Raw genomic sequence first — 21,555 nt, forward strand, 5'->3', positions numbered from 1 at the left:
ATGTTGAAGTGAGCCAGTCTAGTGTACACTACTTACTCACTGTAGTCTATGTTGAAGTGAGCCAGTCTAGTGTACACTACTCACTGTAGTCTATGCTGAAGTGAGCCAGTCTAGTTTACACTACTCACTGTAGTCTACGTTGAAGTGAGCCAGTCTAGTGTACACTACTCACTGTAGTCTACGTTGAAGTGAGCCAGTCTAGTGTACACTACTTACTCACTGTAGTCTATGTTGAAGTGAGCCAGTCTAGTGTACACTACTCACTGTAGTCTATATTGAAGTGAGCCAGTCTAGTGTACACTACTCACTGTAGTCTATATTGAAGTGAGCCAGTCTAGTGTACACTACTCACTGTAGTCTATATTGAAGTGAGCCAGTCTAGTGTACACTACTCACTGTAGTCTATATTGAAGTGAGCCAGTCTAGTGTACACTACTCACTGTAGTCTATATTGAAGTGAGCCAGTCTAGTGTACACTACTCACTGTAGTCTATATTGAAGTGAGCCAGTCTAGTGTACACTACTCACTGTAGTCTATGTTGAAGTGAGCCAGTCTAGTGTACACTACTCACTGTAGTCTATGTTGAAGTGAGCCAGTCTAGTGTACACTACTCACTGTAGTCTATGTTGAAGTGAGCCAGTCTAGTGTACACTACTCACTGTAGTCTACGTTGAAGTGAGCCAGTCTAGTGTACACTACTCACTGTAGTCTACGTTGAAGTGAGCCAGTCTAGTGTACACTACTCACTGTAGTCTACGTTGAAGTGAGCCAGTCTAGTATACACTACTCACTGTAGTCTATGTTGAAGTGAGCCAGTCTAGTGTACACTACTCACTGTAGTCTATGTTGAAGTGAGCCAGTCTAGTGTACACTACTCACTGTAGTCTATGTTGAAGTGAGCCAGTCTAGTGTACACTACTCACTGTAGTCTATGTTGAAGGGAGCCAGTCTAGTGTACACTACTCACTGTAGTCTATGTTGAAGTGAGCCAGTCTAGTGTACACTACTTACTCACTGTAGTCTATGTTGAAGTGAGCCAGTCTAGTGTACACTACTCACTGTAGTCTATGCTGAAGTGAGCCAGTCTAGTTTACACTACTCACTGTAGTCTACGTTGAAGTGAGCCAGTCTAGTGTACACTACTCACTGTAGTTTACGTTGAAGTGAGCCAGTCTAGTGTACACTACTTACTCACTGTAATCTATGTTGAAGTGAGCCAGTCTAGTGTACACTACTCACTGTAGTCTATATTGAAGTGAGCCAGTCTAGTGTACACTACTCACTGTAGTCTATATTGAAGTGAGCCAGTCTAGTGTACACTACTCACTGTAGTCTATATTGAAGTGAGCCAGTCTAGTGTACACTACTCACTGTAGTCTATATTGAAGTGAGCCAGTCTAGTGTACACTACTCACTGTAGTCTATATTGAAGTGAGCCAGTCTAGTGTACACTACTCACTGTAGTCTATATTGAAGTGAGCCAGTCTAGTGTACACTACTCACTGTAGTCTATGTTGAAGTGAGCCAGTCTAGTGTACACTACTCACTGTAGTCTATGTTGAAGTGAGCCAGTCTAGTGTACACTACTCACTGTAGTCTATGTTGAAGTGAGCCAGTCTAGTGTACACTACTCACTGTAGTCTACGTTGAAGTGAGCCAGTCTAGTGTACACTACTCACTGTAGTCTACGTTGAAGTGAGCCAGTCTAGTGTACACTACTCACTGTAGTCTACGTTGAAGTGAGCCAGTCTAGTGTACACTACTCACTGTAGTCTATGTTGAAGTGAGCCAGTCTAGTGTACACTACTCACTGTAGTCTATGTTGAAGTGAGCCAGTCTAGTGTACACTACTCACTGTAGTCTATGTTGAAGTGAGCCAGTCTAGTGTACACTACTCACTGTAGTCTATGCTGAAGTGAGCCAGTCTAGTGTACACTACTCACTGTAGTCTATGTCGAAGTGAGCCAGTCTAGTGTCTACTAGTCACTGTAGTCTACGTTGAAGTGAGCCAGTCTAGTGTACACTACTCACTGTAGTCTACGTTGAAGGGAGCCAGTCTAGTGTCTACTACTCACTGTAGTCTATGTCGAAGGGAGCCAGTCTAGTGTCTACTACTCACTGTAGTCTACGTTGAAGTGAGCCAGTCTAGTGTACACTACTCACTGTAGTCTACGTTGAAGGGAGCCAGTCTAGTGTACACTACTCACTGTAGTCTATGTTGAAGTGAGCCAGTCTAGTGTACACTACTCACTGTAGTCTACGTTGAAGTGAGCCAGTCCTGCCCCAGTGAAGTAGGTTCCTCTCTCTACGTGCAGGAAACAGTGTTTACTCTTCTTCTCCTGAATAACCTCTTTGACCCCGGACGCCCCCTGGTTCATCAGGTTCCAGCCCCGGATACACCCGTCCAGACGAGGGTTGATCTGTACAGGGGTCACATCAATGTCATCAGGTGGTTGTGTGATGGTTGTTTTACGGTTGTGGAATCGTTGTTTTTATGGTTGTTCTGTGGTTGTGGTGTGGTTGTTCTGTGGTTGTTCTGTGGTTGTTCTGCGGTTGTGGTGTGGTTGTTCTATGGTCGTTCTGCGGTTGTGGTGTGGTTGTTCTATAGTTGTTCTGTGGTTGTCGAGTGATTATCTGTTCATTATTTGTGTGGTTGTGTGGTTATTGGTTGAATGTTTATTCTAAGGTTTGTTCTGTGTTTTGTTCTGTGGTTTGTTCTATGGTTGTGGTGTGGTTGTTCTGTGGTTGTTCTGTGGTTGTGGTGTGGTTGTTCTATGGTTGTTCTGTGGTTGTTCTATGGTTGTTCTGAGGTTGTTCTATGGTTGTTCTGTGGTTGTTCTATGGTTGTGGTGTGGTTGTTGTATGGTTGTTCTGTGGTTGTGGTGTGGTTGTTCTATGGTTGTGATGTGGTTGTTCTATGGTTGTTCTGTGGTTGTGGTGTGGTTGTTCTATGGTTGTTCTGTGGTTGTGGTGTGGTTGTGGTGTGGTTGTTCTATGGTTGTTCTATGGTTGGTCTGTGGTTGTGGTGTGGTTGTTCTATGGTTGTTCTGTGGTTGTGGTGTGGTTGTTCTGTGGTTGTTCTATGGTTGTGGTGTGGTTGTTCTGTGGTTGTTCTATGGTTGTTCTGTGGTTGTGGTGTGGTTGTTCTGTGGTTGTTCTATGGTTGTTCTGTGGTTGTGGTGTGGTTGTTCTATGGTTGTTCTATGGTTGTGGTGTGGTTGTTCTGTGGTTGTTCTATGGTTGTTCTGTGGTTGTGGTGTGGTTGTTCTATGGTTGTTCTGTAGTTGTTCTGTGGTTGTGGTGTGGTTGTTCTGTGGTTGTTCTGTGGTTGTTCTGTGGTTGTGGTGTGGTTGTGGTGTTGTTGTTCTATGGTTGTTCTATGGTTGTTCTATGGTTGTTCTGTGGTTGTGGTGTTGTTGTTCTGTGGTTGTTCTATTGTTGTTCTGTGGTTGTGGTGTTGCGGCAGCGGGCTGTTTACCGGTTTGATGACGCTGTCGGTGCGGTTGGGCAGCCCTGCGATGTACACCTTGGTCTCCAGTTTCCCGTTGACGGACGTGAAGAGACTCTCAGGGCTGTTGATGCTCATCACAGCTTCCTTACTGATCTTAACACTGATACTGGACTCTAGTTCATCTACTGAGATCTACAACAACATTACACAACAACAACATTACACAACAACATTACACGACAACAACAACATTACACGACAACAACATTACACAACAACAACATTACATGACAACATTACACGACAACAACATTTTACAACAACAACATGACAAAACAATAACAACATTACATAGCAACAACAACAATACACAACTACAACATTACATACCAACAACAACATTATTGTGCTAGATTGTGGTATATTGTGATAGATTGTGGTATATTGTGATAGATTGTGGTATATTGTGATAGATTGTGATAAATTGTGGTATATTGTGATAGATTTGATAGATTGTGATAGATTGTGGTATATTGTGATAGATTGTGGTATATTGTGATAGATTGTGATAGAATGTGGCTTCTATCAATGTCATTTCCAACCCCCATATATACGAGTACCAGTTAAAAGTTTGGACACACCTACTCGGTGCAGGGTTTTTCCTTTATTTTTACTATATCCTACATTGTAGAGTAAACAAATTAAAATATATTTTATATTTGAGATTCTTCAAAGCAGCCAACAAGTGCTCAGCACATGTGGGAACTCCTTCAAGACTGTTGGAAAAGCATTCCAGGTGAAGCTGGTTGAGAGAATGTCAAGAGTGTGCAAAGCTGTCATCAAGGCTACTTTGAAGAATTATTTGCTTAACACTTTTTTGGTTACTACATTATCCCATATGTGTTATTTCATAGTTTTGATGTCTTCACTATTATTCTACAATGTAGAAAATAGTAAAAATAAAGAAAAACCCTTGAATGAGTAGGTGTGTCCAAACTTTTGACTGGTACTGTATAGTTGAAGTCGGAAGTTTACATACACCTTAGCCAAATACATTTAAACTCAGTGTTTCACAATTCCTGACATTTAATCCTTGTAAAAATTCCCTGTCTTAGGTCAGTTAGGATCACCACTTTATTTTAAGAATGTGAGATGTCAGAATAATAGTAAAGAGAATGATTTATTTGAGCTTTTATTTCTTCCATCACATTCCCAGTGGGTCGGAAGTTTACATATACTCAACTACCTATCAGGTAGCATTGCATTTAAATTGTTTAACTTGGGTCAAACGTTTCAGGTAGCCTGCCACAAGCTTCCCACAAGAAGTTTGTTGAGTTTTGGCCCATTCCTCCTGACAGAGTCAGGTCCTCCTTGCTCGCAGACGCTTTTTCAGTTCTGCCCACACATTTTCTATGGGATTGAGGTCAGGGCTTTGTGATGGTCACTCCAATACCTTGACTTTGTTGTCCTTAAGACATTTTGCCACAATTTTGGAAGTATGCTTGGGGTCATTGTCCATTTGGAAGACCCATTTGCGACCAAGCTTTAACTTCCTGACTGATGAGATGTTTTGGAGCAGGGGTTTCTTCCTTGTTGAGCGGCCTTTCAGGTTATGTCGATATAGGACTCGTTTTACTGTGGATATAGATACTTTTGTACCTGTTTCCTCCAGCATCTTCACAAGGTCCTTTGCTGTTGTTCTGGGATTGATTTGCACTTTTCGCACCAAAGTACGTTTATCTCTAGGAGACAGAACGTGTCTCGTTCCTGAGCGGTATGACGACTGCATGGTCCCATGGTGTTTATGGTTGCATACTATTGTTTGTGCAGATGAATGTGATACCTCCAGGCGTTTGGAAATTGCTCCCAAGGATGAACCAAACTTGTGGAGGTCTACAATTTTTTCCTGAGGTCTTGGCTGATTTCTTTTGATTTCCCCACGATGTCAAGCAAAGAGGCACTGAGTTTGAAGGTAGGCCTTGAAATACATCCACAGGTACACCTCCAATTGGCTCAAATGATGTTAATTAGCCAATCAGAAGCTTCTTAAGCCATGACATCATTTTCTGGAATTTTCCAAGCTGTTTAAAAGGCACAGTCAACTTAGTGTATGTAAACTTCTGACCCACTGGAATTGTGATACAGCGAATTATAAGTGAAATACTCTGTCTGTAAACAAATGTTGGAAAAATGACTTGTGTCATGCACAAAGTAGATGTCCTAACCGACTTGCCAAAACTATAGTTTGTTAACAAGACATTTGTGGAGTGGTTGAAAAACGAGTTTTAATGACTCCAACCTAAGTGGATGTAAACTTCTGACTTCAACTGTAACATCATCATCTTAACACTGGATTGAGATTAAACCCATCGGAGCAAAAAAAAGACAGGCAGTCATGTTGGACAGAGGACTAATATAACCAGCTAGAGACAGTCAGGTTGGACAGAGGACTAATATAACCAGCTAGAGACAGTCAGGTTGGACAGAGGACTAATATAACCAGCTAGAGACAGTCAGGTTGGACAGAGGACTAATATAACCAGCTAGAGGCAGTCATGTTGGACAGGTGACTAATATAACCAGCTAGAGACAGTCAGGTTGGACAGGTGACTAATATAACCAGCTAGAGACAGTCAGGTTGGACAGAGGACTAATATAACCAGCTAGAGATAGTCAGGTTGGACAGAGGACTAATATAACCAGCTAGAGACAGTCAGGTTGGACAGAGGACTAATATAACCAGCTAGAGATAGTCAGGTTGGACAGAGGACTAATGTAACCAGCTAGAGACAGTCAGGTTGGACAGGTGACTAATATAACCAGCTAGAGACAGTCAGGTTGGACAGAGGACTAATATAACCAGCTAGAGATAGTCAGGTTGGACAGAGGACTAATGTAACCAGCTAGAGACAGTCAGGTTGGACAGGTGACTAATATAACCAGCTAGAGACAGTCAGGTTGGACAGAGGACTAATATAACCAGCTAGAGACAGTCAGGTTGGACAGAGGACTAATATAACCAGCTAGAGACAGTCAGGTTGGACAGAGGACTAATATAACCAGCTAGAGACAGTCAGGTTGGACAGGTGACAAATACAACCAGCTAGAGATAGTCAGGTTGGACAGGTGACTAATATAACCAGCTAGAGACAGTAAGGTTGGACAGAGGACTAACATAACCAGCTAGAGACAGTAAGGTTGGACAGGTGACTAATATAACCAGCTAGACAGTCAGGTATGACAGGTGACTACTATAACCAGCTAGAGACAGTCAGTTTGGACAGAGGACTAATATAACCAGCTAGAGACAGTCAGGTTGGACAGATGACTAATATAACCAGCTAGAGATAGTCAGGTTGGACAGATGACTAATATAACCAGCTAGAGACAGTAAGGTATGACAGAGGACTAATATAACCAGCTAGAGACAGTCAGGTTGGACAGAGGACTAATATAACCAGCTAGAGACAGTAAAAGACAGGCAGTCAGGTTGGACAGAGGACTAATATAACCAGCTAGAGACAGTAAAAGACAGGCAGTCAGGTTGGACAGAGGACTAATATAACCAGCTAGAGACAGTAAAAGACATGCAGTCAGGTTGGACAGAGGACTAATATAACCAGCTAGCGACAGTCAGGTTGGACAGAGGACTAATATAACCAGCTAGAGACAGTAAAAGACAGGCAGTCAGGTTGGACAGAGGACTAATATAACCAGCTAGCGACAGTCAGGTTGGACAGATGACTAATATAACCAGCTAGAGACAGTAAAAAGTAATCAGTGATGTAATCCACGAGCCAGTCTTACCACATGCCACTGTCCGTCGTTGATGGCCTTGCCCCCGCTGGTGACCTTCAGGGAGTGCTGGGTCTTGAACTGGACCTCGATCCGTCCTCCCCTCAGCCCCAGCATGAACCACGAGTCCTGGGAAGACTCTGCGTACAGAACCACCCCTTCTGGATCAAATGTCCGGAAGTCAAACTCTGCAGCAAACCTGGAGACACACGACCCGGACGACCCGGACGATTTAGGGTACAGTTGTGTAGTCAAATCAAATGTATTTGTCACATACACATGGTTAGCAGATGTTAATGCGAGTGTAGCGAAATGCTTGTGCTTCTAGAGTGAACAGGACTGCATGTCTGTCTCTGCCTCGGTGTGTTTAAACCCCCTTACTTGGTGTTCTCCGGTAGTCTGAAGCGGAGGTATATGACAGGCCCTCCGGTGAATTGTTCTCCCAGGTACAGCATCTCAGGGTGTTTGTAGTCGTAGAGCTGGACACACACCGGCACCTCCTCGCAAGAACGCTGGTCCTCCGCTAACCGCAGGCCCTGACGACCTTCGCAGCGGCAGGAGTAGCTACCCATCGTGTTCACACACACGCCCTCACACACGCCCACCTCGCACTCGTCGACATCTGGGGACAACCACGAGCGTCAGGCGGAGAGGGTAGAGGTCAGAGGTCATTACAGGAGGTACAGGGTCAGGGTTAAGATCAGTTGATACCAAAAGTTCCATTAGGTCCTTGAATATATTTGTCTCTGACATTTTTTTTATTTGTCAGACTGTATATTTAGGGGCGGCAGGTAGCCTAGTGGTTAGAGTGTAGAGGAGGCAGGTAGCCTAGTGGTTAGAGTGTTGGGGCGGCAGGTAGCCTAGTGGTTAGAGTGTAGAGGAGGCAGGTAGCCTAGTGGTTAGTGTAGAGGAGGCAGGTAGCCTAGTGGTTAGAGTGTAGAGGTGGCAGGTAGCCTAGTGGTTAGAGTGTAGAGGAGGCAGGTAGCCTAGTGGTTAGAGTGTAGAGGAGGCAGGTAGCCTAGTGGTTAGAGTGTAGAGGTGGCAGGTAGCCTAGTGGTTAGAGTGAAGAGGAGGCAGGTAGCCTAGTGGTTAGAGTGTAGAGGAGGCAGGGTAGCCTAGTGGTTAGAGTGTAGAGGAGGCAGGTAGCCTAGTGGTTAGAGTGTAGAGGAGGCAGGTAGCCTAGTGGTTAGAGTGTAGAGGAGGCAGGTAGTCTAGTGGTTAGAGTGTAGAGGAGGCAGGTAGCCTAGTGGTTAGAGTGTAGAGGAGGCAGGTAGCCTAGTGGTTAGAGTGTAGAGGAGGCAGGTAGCCTAGTGGTTAGAGTGTAGAGGAGGCAGGTAGCCTAGTGGTTAGAGTGTAGAGGAGGCAGGTAGTCTAGTGGTTAGAGTGTAGAGGAGGCAGGTAGCCTAGTGGTTAGAGTGTAGAGGAGGCAGGTAGTCTAGTGGTTAGAGTGTAGAGGTGGCAGGTAGCCTAGTGGTTAGAGTGTAGAGGAGGCAGGTAGCCTAGTGGTTAGAGTGTAGGGGAGGCAGGTAGCCTAGTGGTTAGAGTGTAGAGGAGGCAGGTAGCCTAGTGGTTAGAGTGTAGAGGAGGCAGGTAGTCTAGTGGTTAGAGTGTAGAGGAGGCAGGTAGCCTAGTGGTTAGAGTGTAGAGGAGGCAGGTAGTCTAGTGGTTAGAGTGTAGAGGAGGCAGGTAGCCTAGTGGTTAGAGTGTAGAGGAGGCAGGAAGCCTAGTGGTTAGAGTGTAGAGGAGGCAGGTAGCCTAGTGGTTAGAATGTAGAGGTGGCAGGTAGCCTAGTGGTTAGAGTGTAGAGGAGGCAGGTAGCCTAGTGGTTAGAGTGTAGAGGAGACAGGTAGCCTAGTGGTTAGAGTGTAGAGGCAGGTAGCCTAGTGGTTAGAGTGTAGAGGAGGCAGGTAGCCTAGTGGTTAGAGTGTAGAGGAGGCAGGTAGCCTAGTGGTTAGAGTGTAGGGGCGGCAGGTAGCCTAGTGGTTAGAGTGTAGAGGAGGCAGGTAGCCTAGTGGTTAGAGTGTAGGGGCGGCAGGTAGCCTAGTGGTTAGAGTGTAGAGGAGGCAGGTAGCCTAGTGGTTAGAGTGTAGGGGCGGCAGGTAGCCTAGTGGTTAGAGTGTAGAGGAGGCAGGTAGCCTAGTGGTTAGAGTGTAGGGGCGGCAGGTAGCCTAGTGGTTAGAGTGTAGAGGAGGCAGGTAGCCTAGTGGTTAGAGTGTAGGGGCGGCAGGTAGCCTAGTGGTTAGAGTGTAGAGGAGGCAGGTAGCCTAGTGGTTAGAGTGTAGAGGAGGCAGGTAGCCTAGTGGTTAGAGTGTAGAGGAGGCAGGTAGCCTAGTGGTTAGTGTAGAGGAGGCAGGTAGCCTAGTGGTTAGAGTGTAGAGGAGGCAGGTAGCCTAGTGGTTAGAGTGTAGAGGTGGTAGGTAGTCTAGTGGTTAGAGTGTAGAGGAGGCAGGTAGCCTAGTGGTTAGAGTGTAGAGGAGGCAGGTAGCCTAGTGGTTAGAGTGTAGAGGAGGCAGGTAGCCTAGTGGTTAGTGTAGAGGAGGCAGGTAGCCTAGTGGTTAGAGTGTAGAGGAGGCAGGGTAGCCTAGTGGTTAGAGTGTAGAGGAGGCAGGTAGCCTAGTGGTTAGAGTGTAGAGGAGGCAGGTAGCCTAGTGGTTAGAGTGTAGAGGAGGCAGGTAGCCTAGTGGTTAGAGTGTAGAGGAGGCAGGTAGCCTAGTGGTTAGAGTGTAGAGGTGGTAGGTAGTCTAGTGGTTAGAGTGTAGAGGAGGCAGGTAGCCTAGTGGTTAGAGTGTAGAGGCGGCAGGTAGCCTAGTGGTTAGAGTGTAGGGGCGGCAGGTAGCCTAGTGGTTAGAGTGTAGAGGAGGCAGGTAGCCTAGTGGTTAGAGTGTAGGGGCGGCAGGTAGCCTAGTGGTTAGAGTGTAGAGGAGGCAGGTAGCCTAGTGGTTAGAGTGTAGAGGAGGCAGGTAGCCTAGTGGTTAGAGTGTAGAGGAGGCAGGTAGCCTAGTGGTTAGAGTGTAGAGGCAGCAGGTAGCCTAGTGGTTAGAGTGTAGAGGAGGCAGGTAGCCTAGTGGTTAGAGTGTAGAGGAGGCAGGTAGTCTAGTGGTTAGAGTGTAGAGGAGGCAGGTAGCCTAGTGGTTAGAGTGTAGAGGAGGCAGGTAGCCTAGTGGTTAGAGTGTAGAGGAGGCAGGAAGCCTAGTGGTTAGAGTGTAGAGGAGGCAGGTAGCCTAGTGGTTAGAATGTAGAGGTGGCAGGTAGCCTAGTGGTTAGAGTGTAGAGGAGGCAGGTAGCCTAGTGGTTAGAGTGTAGAGGAGACAGGTAGCCTAGTGGTTAGAGTGTAGAGGCAGGTAGCCTAGTGGTTAGAGTGTAGAGGAGGCAGGTAGCCTAGTGGTTAGAGTGTAGAGGAGGCAGGTAGCCTAGTGGTTAGAGTGTAGGGGCGGCAGGTAGCCTAGTGGTTAGAGTGTAGAGGAGGCAGGTAGCCTAGTGGTTAGAGTGTAGGGGCGGCAGGTAGCCTAGTGGTTAGAGTGTAGAGGAGGCAGGTAGCCTAGTGGTTAGAGTGTAGGGGCGGCAGGTAGCCTAGTGGTTAGAGTGTAGAGGAGGCAGGTAGCCTAGTGGTTAGAGTGTAGGGGCGGCAGGTAGCCTAGTGGTTAGAGTGTAGAGGAGGCAGGTAGCCTAGTGGTTAGAGTGTAGGGGCGGCAGGTAGCCTAGTGGTTAGAGTGTAGAGGAGGCAGGTAGCCTAGTGATTAGAGTGTAGAGGAGGCAGGTAGCCTAGTGGTTAGAGTGTAGAGGAGGCAGGTAGCCTAGTGGTTAGTGTAGAGGAGGCAGGTAGCCTAGTGGTTAGAGTGTAGAGGAGGCAGGTAGCCTAGTGGTTAGAGTGTAGAGGTGGTAGGTAGTCTAGTGGTTAGAGTGTAGAGGAGGCAGGTAGCCTAGTGGTTAGAGTGTAGAGGAGGCAGGTAGCCTAGTGGTTAGAGTGTAGAGGAGGCAGGTAGCCTAGTGGTTAGTGTAGAGGAGGCAGGTAGCCTAGTGGTTAGAGTGTAGAGGAGGCAGGGTAGCCTAGTGGTTAGAGTGTAGAGGAGGCAGGTAGCCTAGTGGTTAGAGTGTAGAGGAGGCAGGTAGCCTAGTGGTTAGAGTGTAGAGGAGGCAGGTAGCCTAGTGGTTAGAGTGTAGAGGTGGTAGGTAGTCTAGTGGTTAGAGTGTAGAGGAGGCAGGTAGCCTAGTGGTTAGAGTGTAGAGGCGGCAGGTAGCCTAGTGGTTAGAGTGTAGAGGAGGCAGGTAGCCTAGTGGTTAGAGTGTAGAGGAGGCAGGTAGCCTAGTGGTTAGAGTGTAGAGGCGGCAGGTAGCCTAGTGGTTAGAGTGTAGAGGAGGCAGGTAGCCTAGTGGTTAGAGTGTAGAGGAGGCAGGTAGCCTAGTGGTTAGAGTGTAGAGAAGGCAGGTAGCCTAGTGGTTAGAGTGTAGAGGAGGCAGGTAACCTAGTGGTTAGAGTGTAGAGGCAGGTAGCCTAGTGGTTAGAGTGTAGAGGCGGCAGGTAGCCTAGTGGTTAGAGTGTAGAGGAGGCAGGTAACCTAGTGGTTAGAGTGTAGAGGCAGGTAGCCTAGTGGTTAGAGTGTAGAGGCGGCAGGTAGCCTAGTGGTTACAGAGTTGGGCCAGTAACCAAAAGGTTCCTAGATCGAATCCCTGAGCTGACAAGGTAAAAATCTGACCTTCTGCAACTGAACAAGGCAGTTAACCCACTGTTCCTAGACCAGTTAACCCACTGTTCCTAGACCAGTTAACCCACTGTTCCTAGACCAGTTAACCCACTGTTCCTAGGGCCGTCATTGTAAATAAGAACTTGTTCATAACTGACCTGACTAGTTAAATTAACATGTTCCTGTCTGTGATAGTGTCTTTCTCATGTGGTCAGTGTAGGTACAGTGGAGTGGCATCTCACCCAAACAGGAACGCAAGGTGAAGTTGTAACTGAAGCCCGGGGGACACTGGCACTCATACATGCCAGGGTTGTTGACACATTTAGCCGGTTCTTCACAGATACTGGGGTACAGCAGACACTCATTGATATCTGGGGAGGGAACACATTTAGCTGGTTCCTCAGAGATATTGGGGTACAGCAGACACTCTCTGGGGAGGGAACATATTTAGCTGGTTCCTCAGAGATACTGGGGTACAGCAGACACTATCTGGGGAGGGAACACAGACATCTTGACATCTTCAGTGTGAGTTGGTAATGGTTTAGTCATGAGACAATCACACAAACATTAACACAAGTGGGTGCACAAGCAGAAACAGTCATTGAGACTGAAGCCTGTTTCTGGTAACAGCGTTGGTCAATGACCCTGAGGTTTAAACACTCTTATGTAACACTGAACTGGTCAGTCATCTCCCTCTGTTAATCTAAATTACGGTCTGGGTCTGTAAAGCTAGAGAATAATCTAGTGTCTGGGCTTGCAACTCTAGTCTAGAATCTAAACTAGATTCTAAACTAGTCTGGGACTGCAAATCTGGAGTCTAAACTAGATTCTAAACTAGTCTGGGACTGCAAATCTGGAGTCTAAACTATATTCTAAACTAGTCTGGGACTGCAAATCTGGAGTCTAAACTATATTCTAAACTAGTCTGGGACTGCAAATCTGAAGTCTGAACTAGAGTTTGGACCTGCAAATCTAGTGTCTAAACTAGAATCTACACTAGAGTCTGGGCCTGCAAATCTAGAGTCTAAAATAGATTCTAAACTAAAGTCTAAACTAGAGTCTAAGCTAGAGTCTGGGCCTGCAACTCTAGAGTCTAAACTAAAGTCTAAACAAGTCTGAGCCTGAAAATCTAGAGTTTAAACTAGATCCTAAACTAGAGTCTAAGCTAGAGTCTGGGCCTGCAAATCTAGTGTCTAAACTAGAGTCTAAACTGGAGTCCAGTTTACCTGTACAGTGGATCTATATAACAGTAACTGTTACCTGTACAGTGGATCTATATAACAGTAATTGTTACCTGTACAGTGTATCTATATAACAGTAACTGTTACCTGTACAGTGGATCTATATAACAGTAATTGTTACCTGTACAGTGGATCTATATAACAGTAAGTGTTACCTGTACAGTGTATCTATATAACAGTAACTGTTACCTGTACAGTGGATCTATATAACAGTAAGTGTTACCTGTACAGTGGATCTATATAACAGTAATTGTTACCTGTACAGTGTATCTATATAACAGTAAGTGTTACCTGTACAGTGGATCTATATAACAGTAAGTGTTACCTGTACAGTGGATCTATATAACAGTAATTGTTACCTGTACAGTGTATCTATATAACAGTAAGTGTTACCTGTACAGTGGATCTATATAACAGTAAGTGTTACCTGTACAGTGGATCTATATAACAGTAAGTGTTACCTGTACAGTGGATCTATATAACTGTTACCTGTACAGTGGATCTATATAACAGTAACTGTTACCTGTACAGTGGATCTATATAACAGTAAGTGTTACCTGTACAGTGGATCTATATAACAGTAGTTGTTACCTGTACAGTGGATCTATATAACAGTAACTATTACCTGTACAGTGGATCTATATAACAGTAGTTGTTACCTGTACAGTGGATCTATATAACAGTAACTATTACCTGTACAGTGTATCTATATAACAGTAAGTGTTACCTGTACAGTGGATCTATATAACAGTAAGTGTTACCTGTACAGTGGATCTATATAACAGTAAGTGTTACCTGTACAGTGGATCTATATAACAGTAATTGTTACCTGTACAGTGGATCTATATAACTGTTACCTGTACAGTGGATCTATATAACAGTAAGTGTTACCTGTACAGTGGATCTATATAACAGTAACTGTTACCTGTACAGTGGATCTATATAACTGTTACCTGTACAGTGGATCTATATAACTGTTACCTGTACAGTGGATCTATATAACAGTAACTGTTACCTGTACAGTGGATCTATATAACAGTAACTGTTACCTGTACAGTGGATCTATATAACTATTACCTGTACAGTGGATCTATATAACAGTAAGTGTTACCTGTACAGTGGATCTATATAACAGTAACTATTACCTGTACAGTGTATCTATATAACAGTAAGTGTTACCTGTACAGTGGATCTATATAACAGTAAGTGTTACCTGTACAGTGGATCTATATAACAGTAACTATTACCTGTACAGTGGATCTATATAACAGTAACTGTTACCTGTACAGTGGATCTATATAACAGTAAGTGTTACCTGTACAGTGGATCTATATAACAGTAAGTGTTACCTGTACAGTGGATCTATATAACAGTAATTGTTACCTGTACAGTGGATCTATATAACTGTTACCTGTACAGTGGATCTATATAACAGTAAGTGTTACCTGTACAGTGGATCTATATAACAGTAACTGTTACCTGTACAGTGGATCTATATAACTGTTACCTGTACAGTGGATCTATATAACTGTTACCTGTACAGTGGATCTATATAACAGTAACTGTTACCTGTACAGTGGATCTATATAACAGTAACTGTTACCTGTACAGTGTATCTATATAATTGTTACCTGTACAGTGGATCTATATAATTGTTACCTGTACAGTGGATCTATATAACAGTAACTGTTACCTGTACAGTGGATCTATATAACAGTAAGTGTTACCTGTACAGTGGATCTATATAACTGTTACCTGTACAGTGTATCTATATAACAGTAAGTGTTACCTGTACAGAGTATCTATATAACAGTAGTTGTTACCTGTACAGTGGATCTATATAACAGTAAGTGTTACCTGTACAGTGTATCTATATAACAGTAAGTGTTACCTGTACAGTGTATCTATATAACAGTAAGTGTTACCTGTACAGTGGATCTATATAACAGTAAGTGTTACCTGTACAGTGTATCTATATAACAGTAAGTGTTACCTGTACAGTGGATCTATATAACTGTTACCTGTACAGTGGATCTATATAACAGTAACTGTTACCTGTACAGTGTATCTATATAACAGTAAGTGTTACCTGTACAGTGTATCTATATAACAGTAAGTGTTACCTGTACAGAGTATCTATATAACAGTAGTTGTTACCTGTACAGTGTATCTATATAACAGTAAGTGTTACCTGTACAGTGTATCTATATAACAGTAAGTGTTACCTGTACAGTGTATCTATATAACAGTAAGTGTTACCTGTACAGTGGATCTATATAACAGTAAGTGTTACCTGTACAGTGTATCTATATAACAGTAAGTGTTACCTGTACAGTGGATCTATATAACTGTTACCTGTACAGTGGATCTATATAACAGTAACTGTTACCTGTACAGTGTATCTATATAACAGTAAGTGTTACCTGTACAGTGGATCTATATAACTGTTACCTGTACAGTGGATCTATATAACTGTTACCTGTACAGTGGATCTATATAACAGTAACTGTTACCTGTACAGTGTATCTATATAACAGTAAGTGTTACCTGTACAGTGGATCTATATAACAGTAGTTGTTACCTGTACAGTGGATCTATATAACAGTAACTGTTACCTGTACAGTGGATCTATATAACAGTAAGTGTTACCTGTACAGTGGATCTATATAACAGTAAGTGTTACCTGTACAGTGGATCTATATAACAGTAAGTGTTACCTGTACAGTGGATCTATATAACAGTAAGTGCTACCTGTACAGTGGATCTATATAACAGTAAGTGTTACCTGTACAGTGTATCTATATAACAGTAACTGTTACCTGTACAGTGGATCTATATAACTGTTACCTGTACAGTGTATCTATATAACTGTTACCTGTACAGTGGATCTATATAACAGTAAGTGTTACCTGTACAGTGGATCTATATAACAGTAAGTGTTACCTGTACAGTGGATCTATATAACTGTTACCTGTACAGTGTATCTATATAACAGTAAGTGCTACCTGTACAGTGGATCTTCTCGCTGGTTCTGAACCGGTACCCATCGTCACACATACAGCGGATCTATATAACTGGTACCTGTACAGTGGATCTTCTCGCTGGTTCTGAACCGGTACCCATCGTCACACATACAGCGGATCTATATAACTGGTACCTGTACAGTGGATCTTCTCGCTGGTTCTGAACCGGTACCCATCGTCACACATACAGCGGATCTATATAACTGGTACCTGTACAGTGGATCTTCTCGCTGGTTCTGAACCGGTACCCATCGTCACACATACAGCGGATCTATATAACTGGTACCTGTACAGTGGATCTTCTCGCTGGTTCTGAACCGGTACCCATCGTCACACATACAGCGGATCTATATAACTGGTACCTGTACAGTGGATCTTCTCGCTGGTTCTGAACCGGTACCCATCGTCACACATACAGCGGATCTATATAACTGGTACCTGTACAGTGGATCTTCTCGCTGGTTCTGAACCGGTACCCATCGTCACACATACAGCGGATCTATATAACTGGTACCTGTACAGTGGATCTTCTCGCTGGTTCTGAACCGGTACCCATCGTCACACATACAGCGGATCTATATAACTGGTACCTGTACAGTGGATCTTCTCGCTGGTTCTGAACCGGTACCCATCGTCACACATACAGCGGATCTATATAACTGTTACCTGTACAGTGGATCTTCTCGCTGGTTCTGAACCGGTACCCATCGTCACACATACAGCGGATCTATATAACTGCTACCTGTACAGTGGATCTTCTCGCTGGTTCTGAACCGGTACCCATCGTCACACATACAGCGGATCTATATAACTGCTACCTGTACAGTGGATCTTCTCGCTGGTTCTGAACCGGTACCCATCGTCACACATACAGCGGATCTATATAACTGGTACCTGTACAGTGGATCTTCTCGCTGGTTCTGAACCGGTACCCATCGTCACACATACAGCGGATCTATATAACTGGTACCTGTACAGTGGATCTTCTCGCTGGTTCTGAACCGGTACCCATCGTCACACATACAGCGGATCTATATAACTGGTACCTGTACAGTGGATCTTCTCGCTGGTTCTGAACCGGTACCCATCGTCACACATACAGCGGATCTATATAACTGGTACCTGTACAGTGGATCTTCTCGCTGGTTCTGAACCGGTACCCATCGTCACACATACAGCGGATCTATATAACTGGTACCTGTTCAGTGGATCTATATAACTGGTACAGTGTACAGTGTATCTATATAACTGGTACCTGTACAGTGTATCTATATAACTGGTACCTGTACAGTGGATCTTCTCGCTGGTTCTGAACCGGTACCCATCGTCACACATACAGCGGATCTATATAACTGGTACCTGTACAGTGGATCTTCTCGCTGGTTCTGAACCGGTACCCATCGTCACACATACAGCGGAAGCTCCCGGGGGAGTTGTAACATTTCTGGTTGCAGTCGGCTTGGTGATCTGGGTCTGAACACTCGTCGATGTCTGATCAATAAAACAACCAATCACATCGTTATTCAAGTACAACAAAACATGGATTTATTGACTATAAACTCGGCTCCAAGTCCTGTTCCTGCCTAGTAAGTCAGCAACACCAACGTTTCTGACCAAGCTTTTAGAGACGGATTCAAACCAGCAACCCAGGATTAAGCCAGGACCCAGTATTAAGTAGGACCCAGTATTAAGTAGGACCCAGTATTAAGCCAGGACCCAGTATTAAGCCAGGACCCAGTATTAAGTAGGACCCAGTATTAAGCCAGGACCCAGTATTAAGCCAGGACCCAGTATTAAGCCAGGACCCAGTATTAAGCCAGGACCCAGTATTAAGCCAGGACCCAGTATTAAGTAGGACCCAGTATTAAGTAGGACCCAGTATTAAGTAGGACCCAGTATTAAGCCAGGACCCAGTATTAAGTAGGACCCAGTATTAAACCAGGACCCAGTATTAAACCAGGACCCAGTATTAAGTAGGACCCAGTATTATGCCAGGACCCAGTATTAAGTAGGACCCAGTATTAAGCCAGGACCCAGTATTAAGTAGGACCCAGTATTAAGCCAGGACCCAGTATTAAGTAGGACCCAGTATTAAGCCAGGACCCAGTATTAAACCAGGACCCAGTATTAAGTAGGACACAGTATTAAGTAGGACCCAGTATTAAACCATGACCCAGTATTAAGTAGGACCCAGTATTAAGCCAGGACCCAGTATTAAGTAGGACACAGTATTAAGTAGGACCCAGTATTAAACCAGGACCCAGTATTAAGTAGGACCCAGTATTAAGCCAGGACCCAGTATTAAGTAGGACCCAGTATTAAGCCAGGACCCAGTATTAAGCCAGGACCCAGTATTAAGCCAGGACCCAGTATTAAACCAGGACCCAGTATTAAGCCAGGACCCAGTATTAAGCCAGGACCCAGTATTAAGCCAGGACCCAGTATTAAGTAGGACCCAGTATTAAGCCAGGACCCAGTATTAAGTAGGACCCAGTATTAAGTAGGAACCAGTATTAAGTAGGACCCAGTATTAAGCCAGGACCCAGTATTAAGTTGAACCCAGTATTAAACCAGGACCCAGTATTAAACCAGGACCCAGTATTAAGTAGGACCCAGTATTATGCCAGGACCCAGTATTAAGTAGGACCCAGTATTAAGCCAGGACCCAGTATTAAACCAGGACCCAGTATTAAGCTAGGACCCAGTATTAAGCCAGGACCCAGTATTAAGCCAGGACCCAGTATTAAGTAGGACCCAGTATTAAACCAGGACCCAGTATTAAGCTAGGACCCAGTATTAAGCCAGGACCCAGTATTAATCAAGGACCCAGTATTAAGTAGGACCCAGTATTAAGCCAGGACCCAGTATTAAGTAGGACACAGTAAGCCAGGACCCAGTATTAAGTAGGACCCAGTATTAAACCATGACCCAGTATTAAGTAGGACCCAGTATTAAGTAGGACCCAGTATTAAGACAGGACCCAGTATTAAGTAGGACCCAGTATTAAGACAGGACCCAGTATTAAGTAGGACCCAGTATTGAGCCAGGACCCAGTATTAAGTAGGACCCAGTATTAAGCCAGGACCCAGTATTAAGTAGGACCCAGTATTAAGTAGGACCCAGTATTAAGACAGGACCCAGTATTAAGTAGGACCCAGTATTAAGCCAGGACCCAGTATTAAGACAGGACCCAGTATTAAGCCAGGACCCAGTATTAAGTAGGACCCAGTATTAAGACAGGACCCAGTATTAAGTAGGACCCAGTATTAAGTAGGACCCAGTATTAAGACAGGACCCAGTATTAAGTAGGACCCAGTATTAAGCCAGGACCCAGTATTAAGACAGGACCCAGTATTAAGTAGGACCCAGTATTAAGTAGGACCCAGTATTAAGACAGGACCCAGTATTAAGTAGGACCCAGTATTGAGCCAGGACCCAGTATTAAGCCAGGACCCAGTATTAAGACAGGACCCAATATGAAAGATCTGTAGTACGGGGAAACCCTGTCTATCTGGTACCGACCATCCTCACAGCGCGGGCCCTTCCAGCCTGGTCGACACTGACAGGTGAAGGAGGCCTGTCTAACCCCAACCCTGTCTGTCTGGTACCTACCATCCTCACAGCGCGGGCCCTTCCAGCCTGGTCGACACTGACAGGTGAAGGAGGCCTGTCTAACCCCAACCCTGTCTGTCTGGTACCGACCATCCTCACAGCGCGGGCCCTTCCAGCCTGGTCGACACTGACAGGTGAAGGAGGCCTGTCTAACCCCAACCCTGTCTGTCTGGTACCTACCATCCTCACAGCGCGGGCCCTTCCAGCCTGGTCGACACTGACAGGTGAAGGAGGCCTGTCTAACCCCAACCCTGTCTGTCTGGTACCTACCATCCTCACAGCGCGGGCCCTTCCAGCCTGGTCGACACTGACAGGTGAAGGAGGCCTGTCTAACCCCAACCCTGTCTGTCTGGTACCGACCATCCTCACAGCGCGGGCCCTTCCAGCCTGGTCGACACTGACAGGTGAAGGAGGCCTGTCTAACCCCAACCCTGTCTGTCTGGTACCTACCATCCTCACAGCGCGGGCCCTTCCAGCCTGGTCGACACTGACAGGTGAAGGAGGCCTGGCCGTCGATGCAGCGTTCAGAACCCTCCTTGTAACACGGAAACGGAAGGCACTGGTCACTGATCTCTGCAGAACAACACACACAGAGGTATCATACAGCTATCCAGACAGGACTATACAGAACACATACAGGGATCCAGACAGGACTATACAGAACACATACAGGTATCCAGACAGGACATGACTATACAGAACACATACAGGTATCCAGACAGGACATGACTATACAGAACACATACAGGGATCCAGACAGGACTATACAGAACACATACAGGGATCCAGACAGGACATGACTATACAGAACACATACAGGGATCCAGACAGGACTATACAGAACACATACAGGTATCCAGACAGGACATGACTATACAGAACACATACAGGTATCCAGACAGGACATGACTATACAGAACACATACAGGTATCCAGACAGGACATGACTATACAGAACACATACAGGGATCCAGACAGGACTATACAGAACACATACAGGTATCCAGACAGGACTATACAGAACACATACAGGGATCCAGACAGGACTATACAGAAAACATACAGGGATCCAGACAGGACTATACAGAACACATACAGGTATCCAGACAGGACATGACTATACAGAACACATACAGGTATCCAGACAGGACATGACTATACAGAACACATACAGGGATCCAGACAGGACTATACAGATACATATCCTACCCCTAAACCAGGGGGGTCAAATATACGACCCATGGGCCAGCATCCTACCACTAAACCAGGGGGGTCAAACATATGACCCATGGGCCAGCATCCTACCACTAAACCGGGGGGGTCAAACATACGACCCGTGGGCCAGCATCCTACCACTAAACCAGGGGGGGTCAAACATATGACCTGTGGGCCAGCACCCTACCCCTAAACCAGGGGGGTCAAACATACGACCCATGGGCCCGCAGCCTACCTACCCCTAAACCAGGGGGGTCAAATATACGACCCATGGGCCAGCATCCTACCACTAAACCAGGGGGGTCAAACATACGACCCGTGGGCCAGCAACCTACCACTAAACCAGGGGGGTCAAATATACGACCCGTGGGCCAGCAACCTACCACTAAACCAGGGGGGTCAAATATACGGCCCATGGGCCCGTAGCCTTCCTACCCCTAAACCAGGGGGGTCAAATATACGACCCGTGGGCCAGCATCCTACCACTAAACCAGGGGGGTCAAACATACGACCCGTGGGCCAGCAACCTACCACT

General features: G+C 45.2%; 1 protein-coding gene across 2 annotated transcripts in view; it reads right to left on the reverse strand.

Annotated features, from left to right (window-relative positions):
* Positions 1 to 21,555, reverse strand: part of LOC110495335 (protein S) — a 59,793-nt gene that overhangs the window by 6,747 nt on the left and 31,491 nt on the right. The window contains exons 5-11 of one of the 2 annotated variants that reach the window (XM_090206698.1): positions 20,256 to 20,378; positions 17,553 to 17,684; positions 12,172 to 12,300; positions 7,629 to 7,869; positions 7,260 to 7,446; positions 3,480 to 3,644; positions 2,253 to 2,421 (exon numbers count right to left, since the gene is read on the reverse strand). In XM_090206698.1, coding sequence (XP_090062824.1) covers positions 2,253 to 2,421; positions 3,480 to 3,644; positions 7,260 to 7,446; positions 7,629 to 7,869; positions 12,172 to 12,300; positions 17,553 to 17,684; positions 20,256 to 20,378 — 1,146 coding nt within the window. Of the gene's footprint in view, positions 1 to 2,252; positions 2,422 to 3,479; positions 3,645 to 7,259; positions 7,447 to 7,628; positions 7,870 to 12,171; positions 12,301 to 16,251; positions 16,319 to 17,552; positions 17,685 to 20,255; positions 20,379 to 21,555 lie in introns of those variants that run through there. The other variant, XM_090206699.1, reaches the window with a different exon arrangement.

The sequence above is a fragment of the Oncorhynchus mykiss genome, chromosome 18 (assembly GCF_057628025.1).
Source record: "Oncorhynchus mykiss isolate SJ-2025 chromosome 18, ASM5762802v1, whole genome shotgun sequence".
NCBI lineage: Eukaryota > Metazoa > Chordata > Actinopteri > Salmoniformes > Salmonidae > Oncorhynchus > Oncorhynchus mykiss.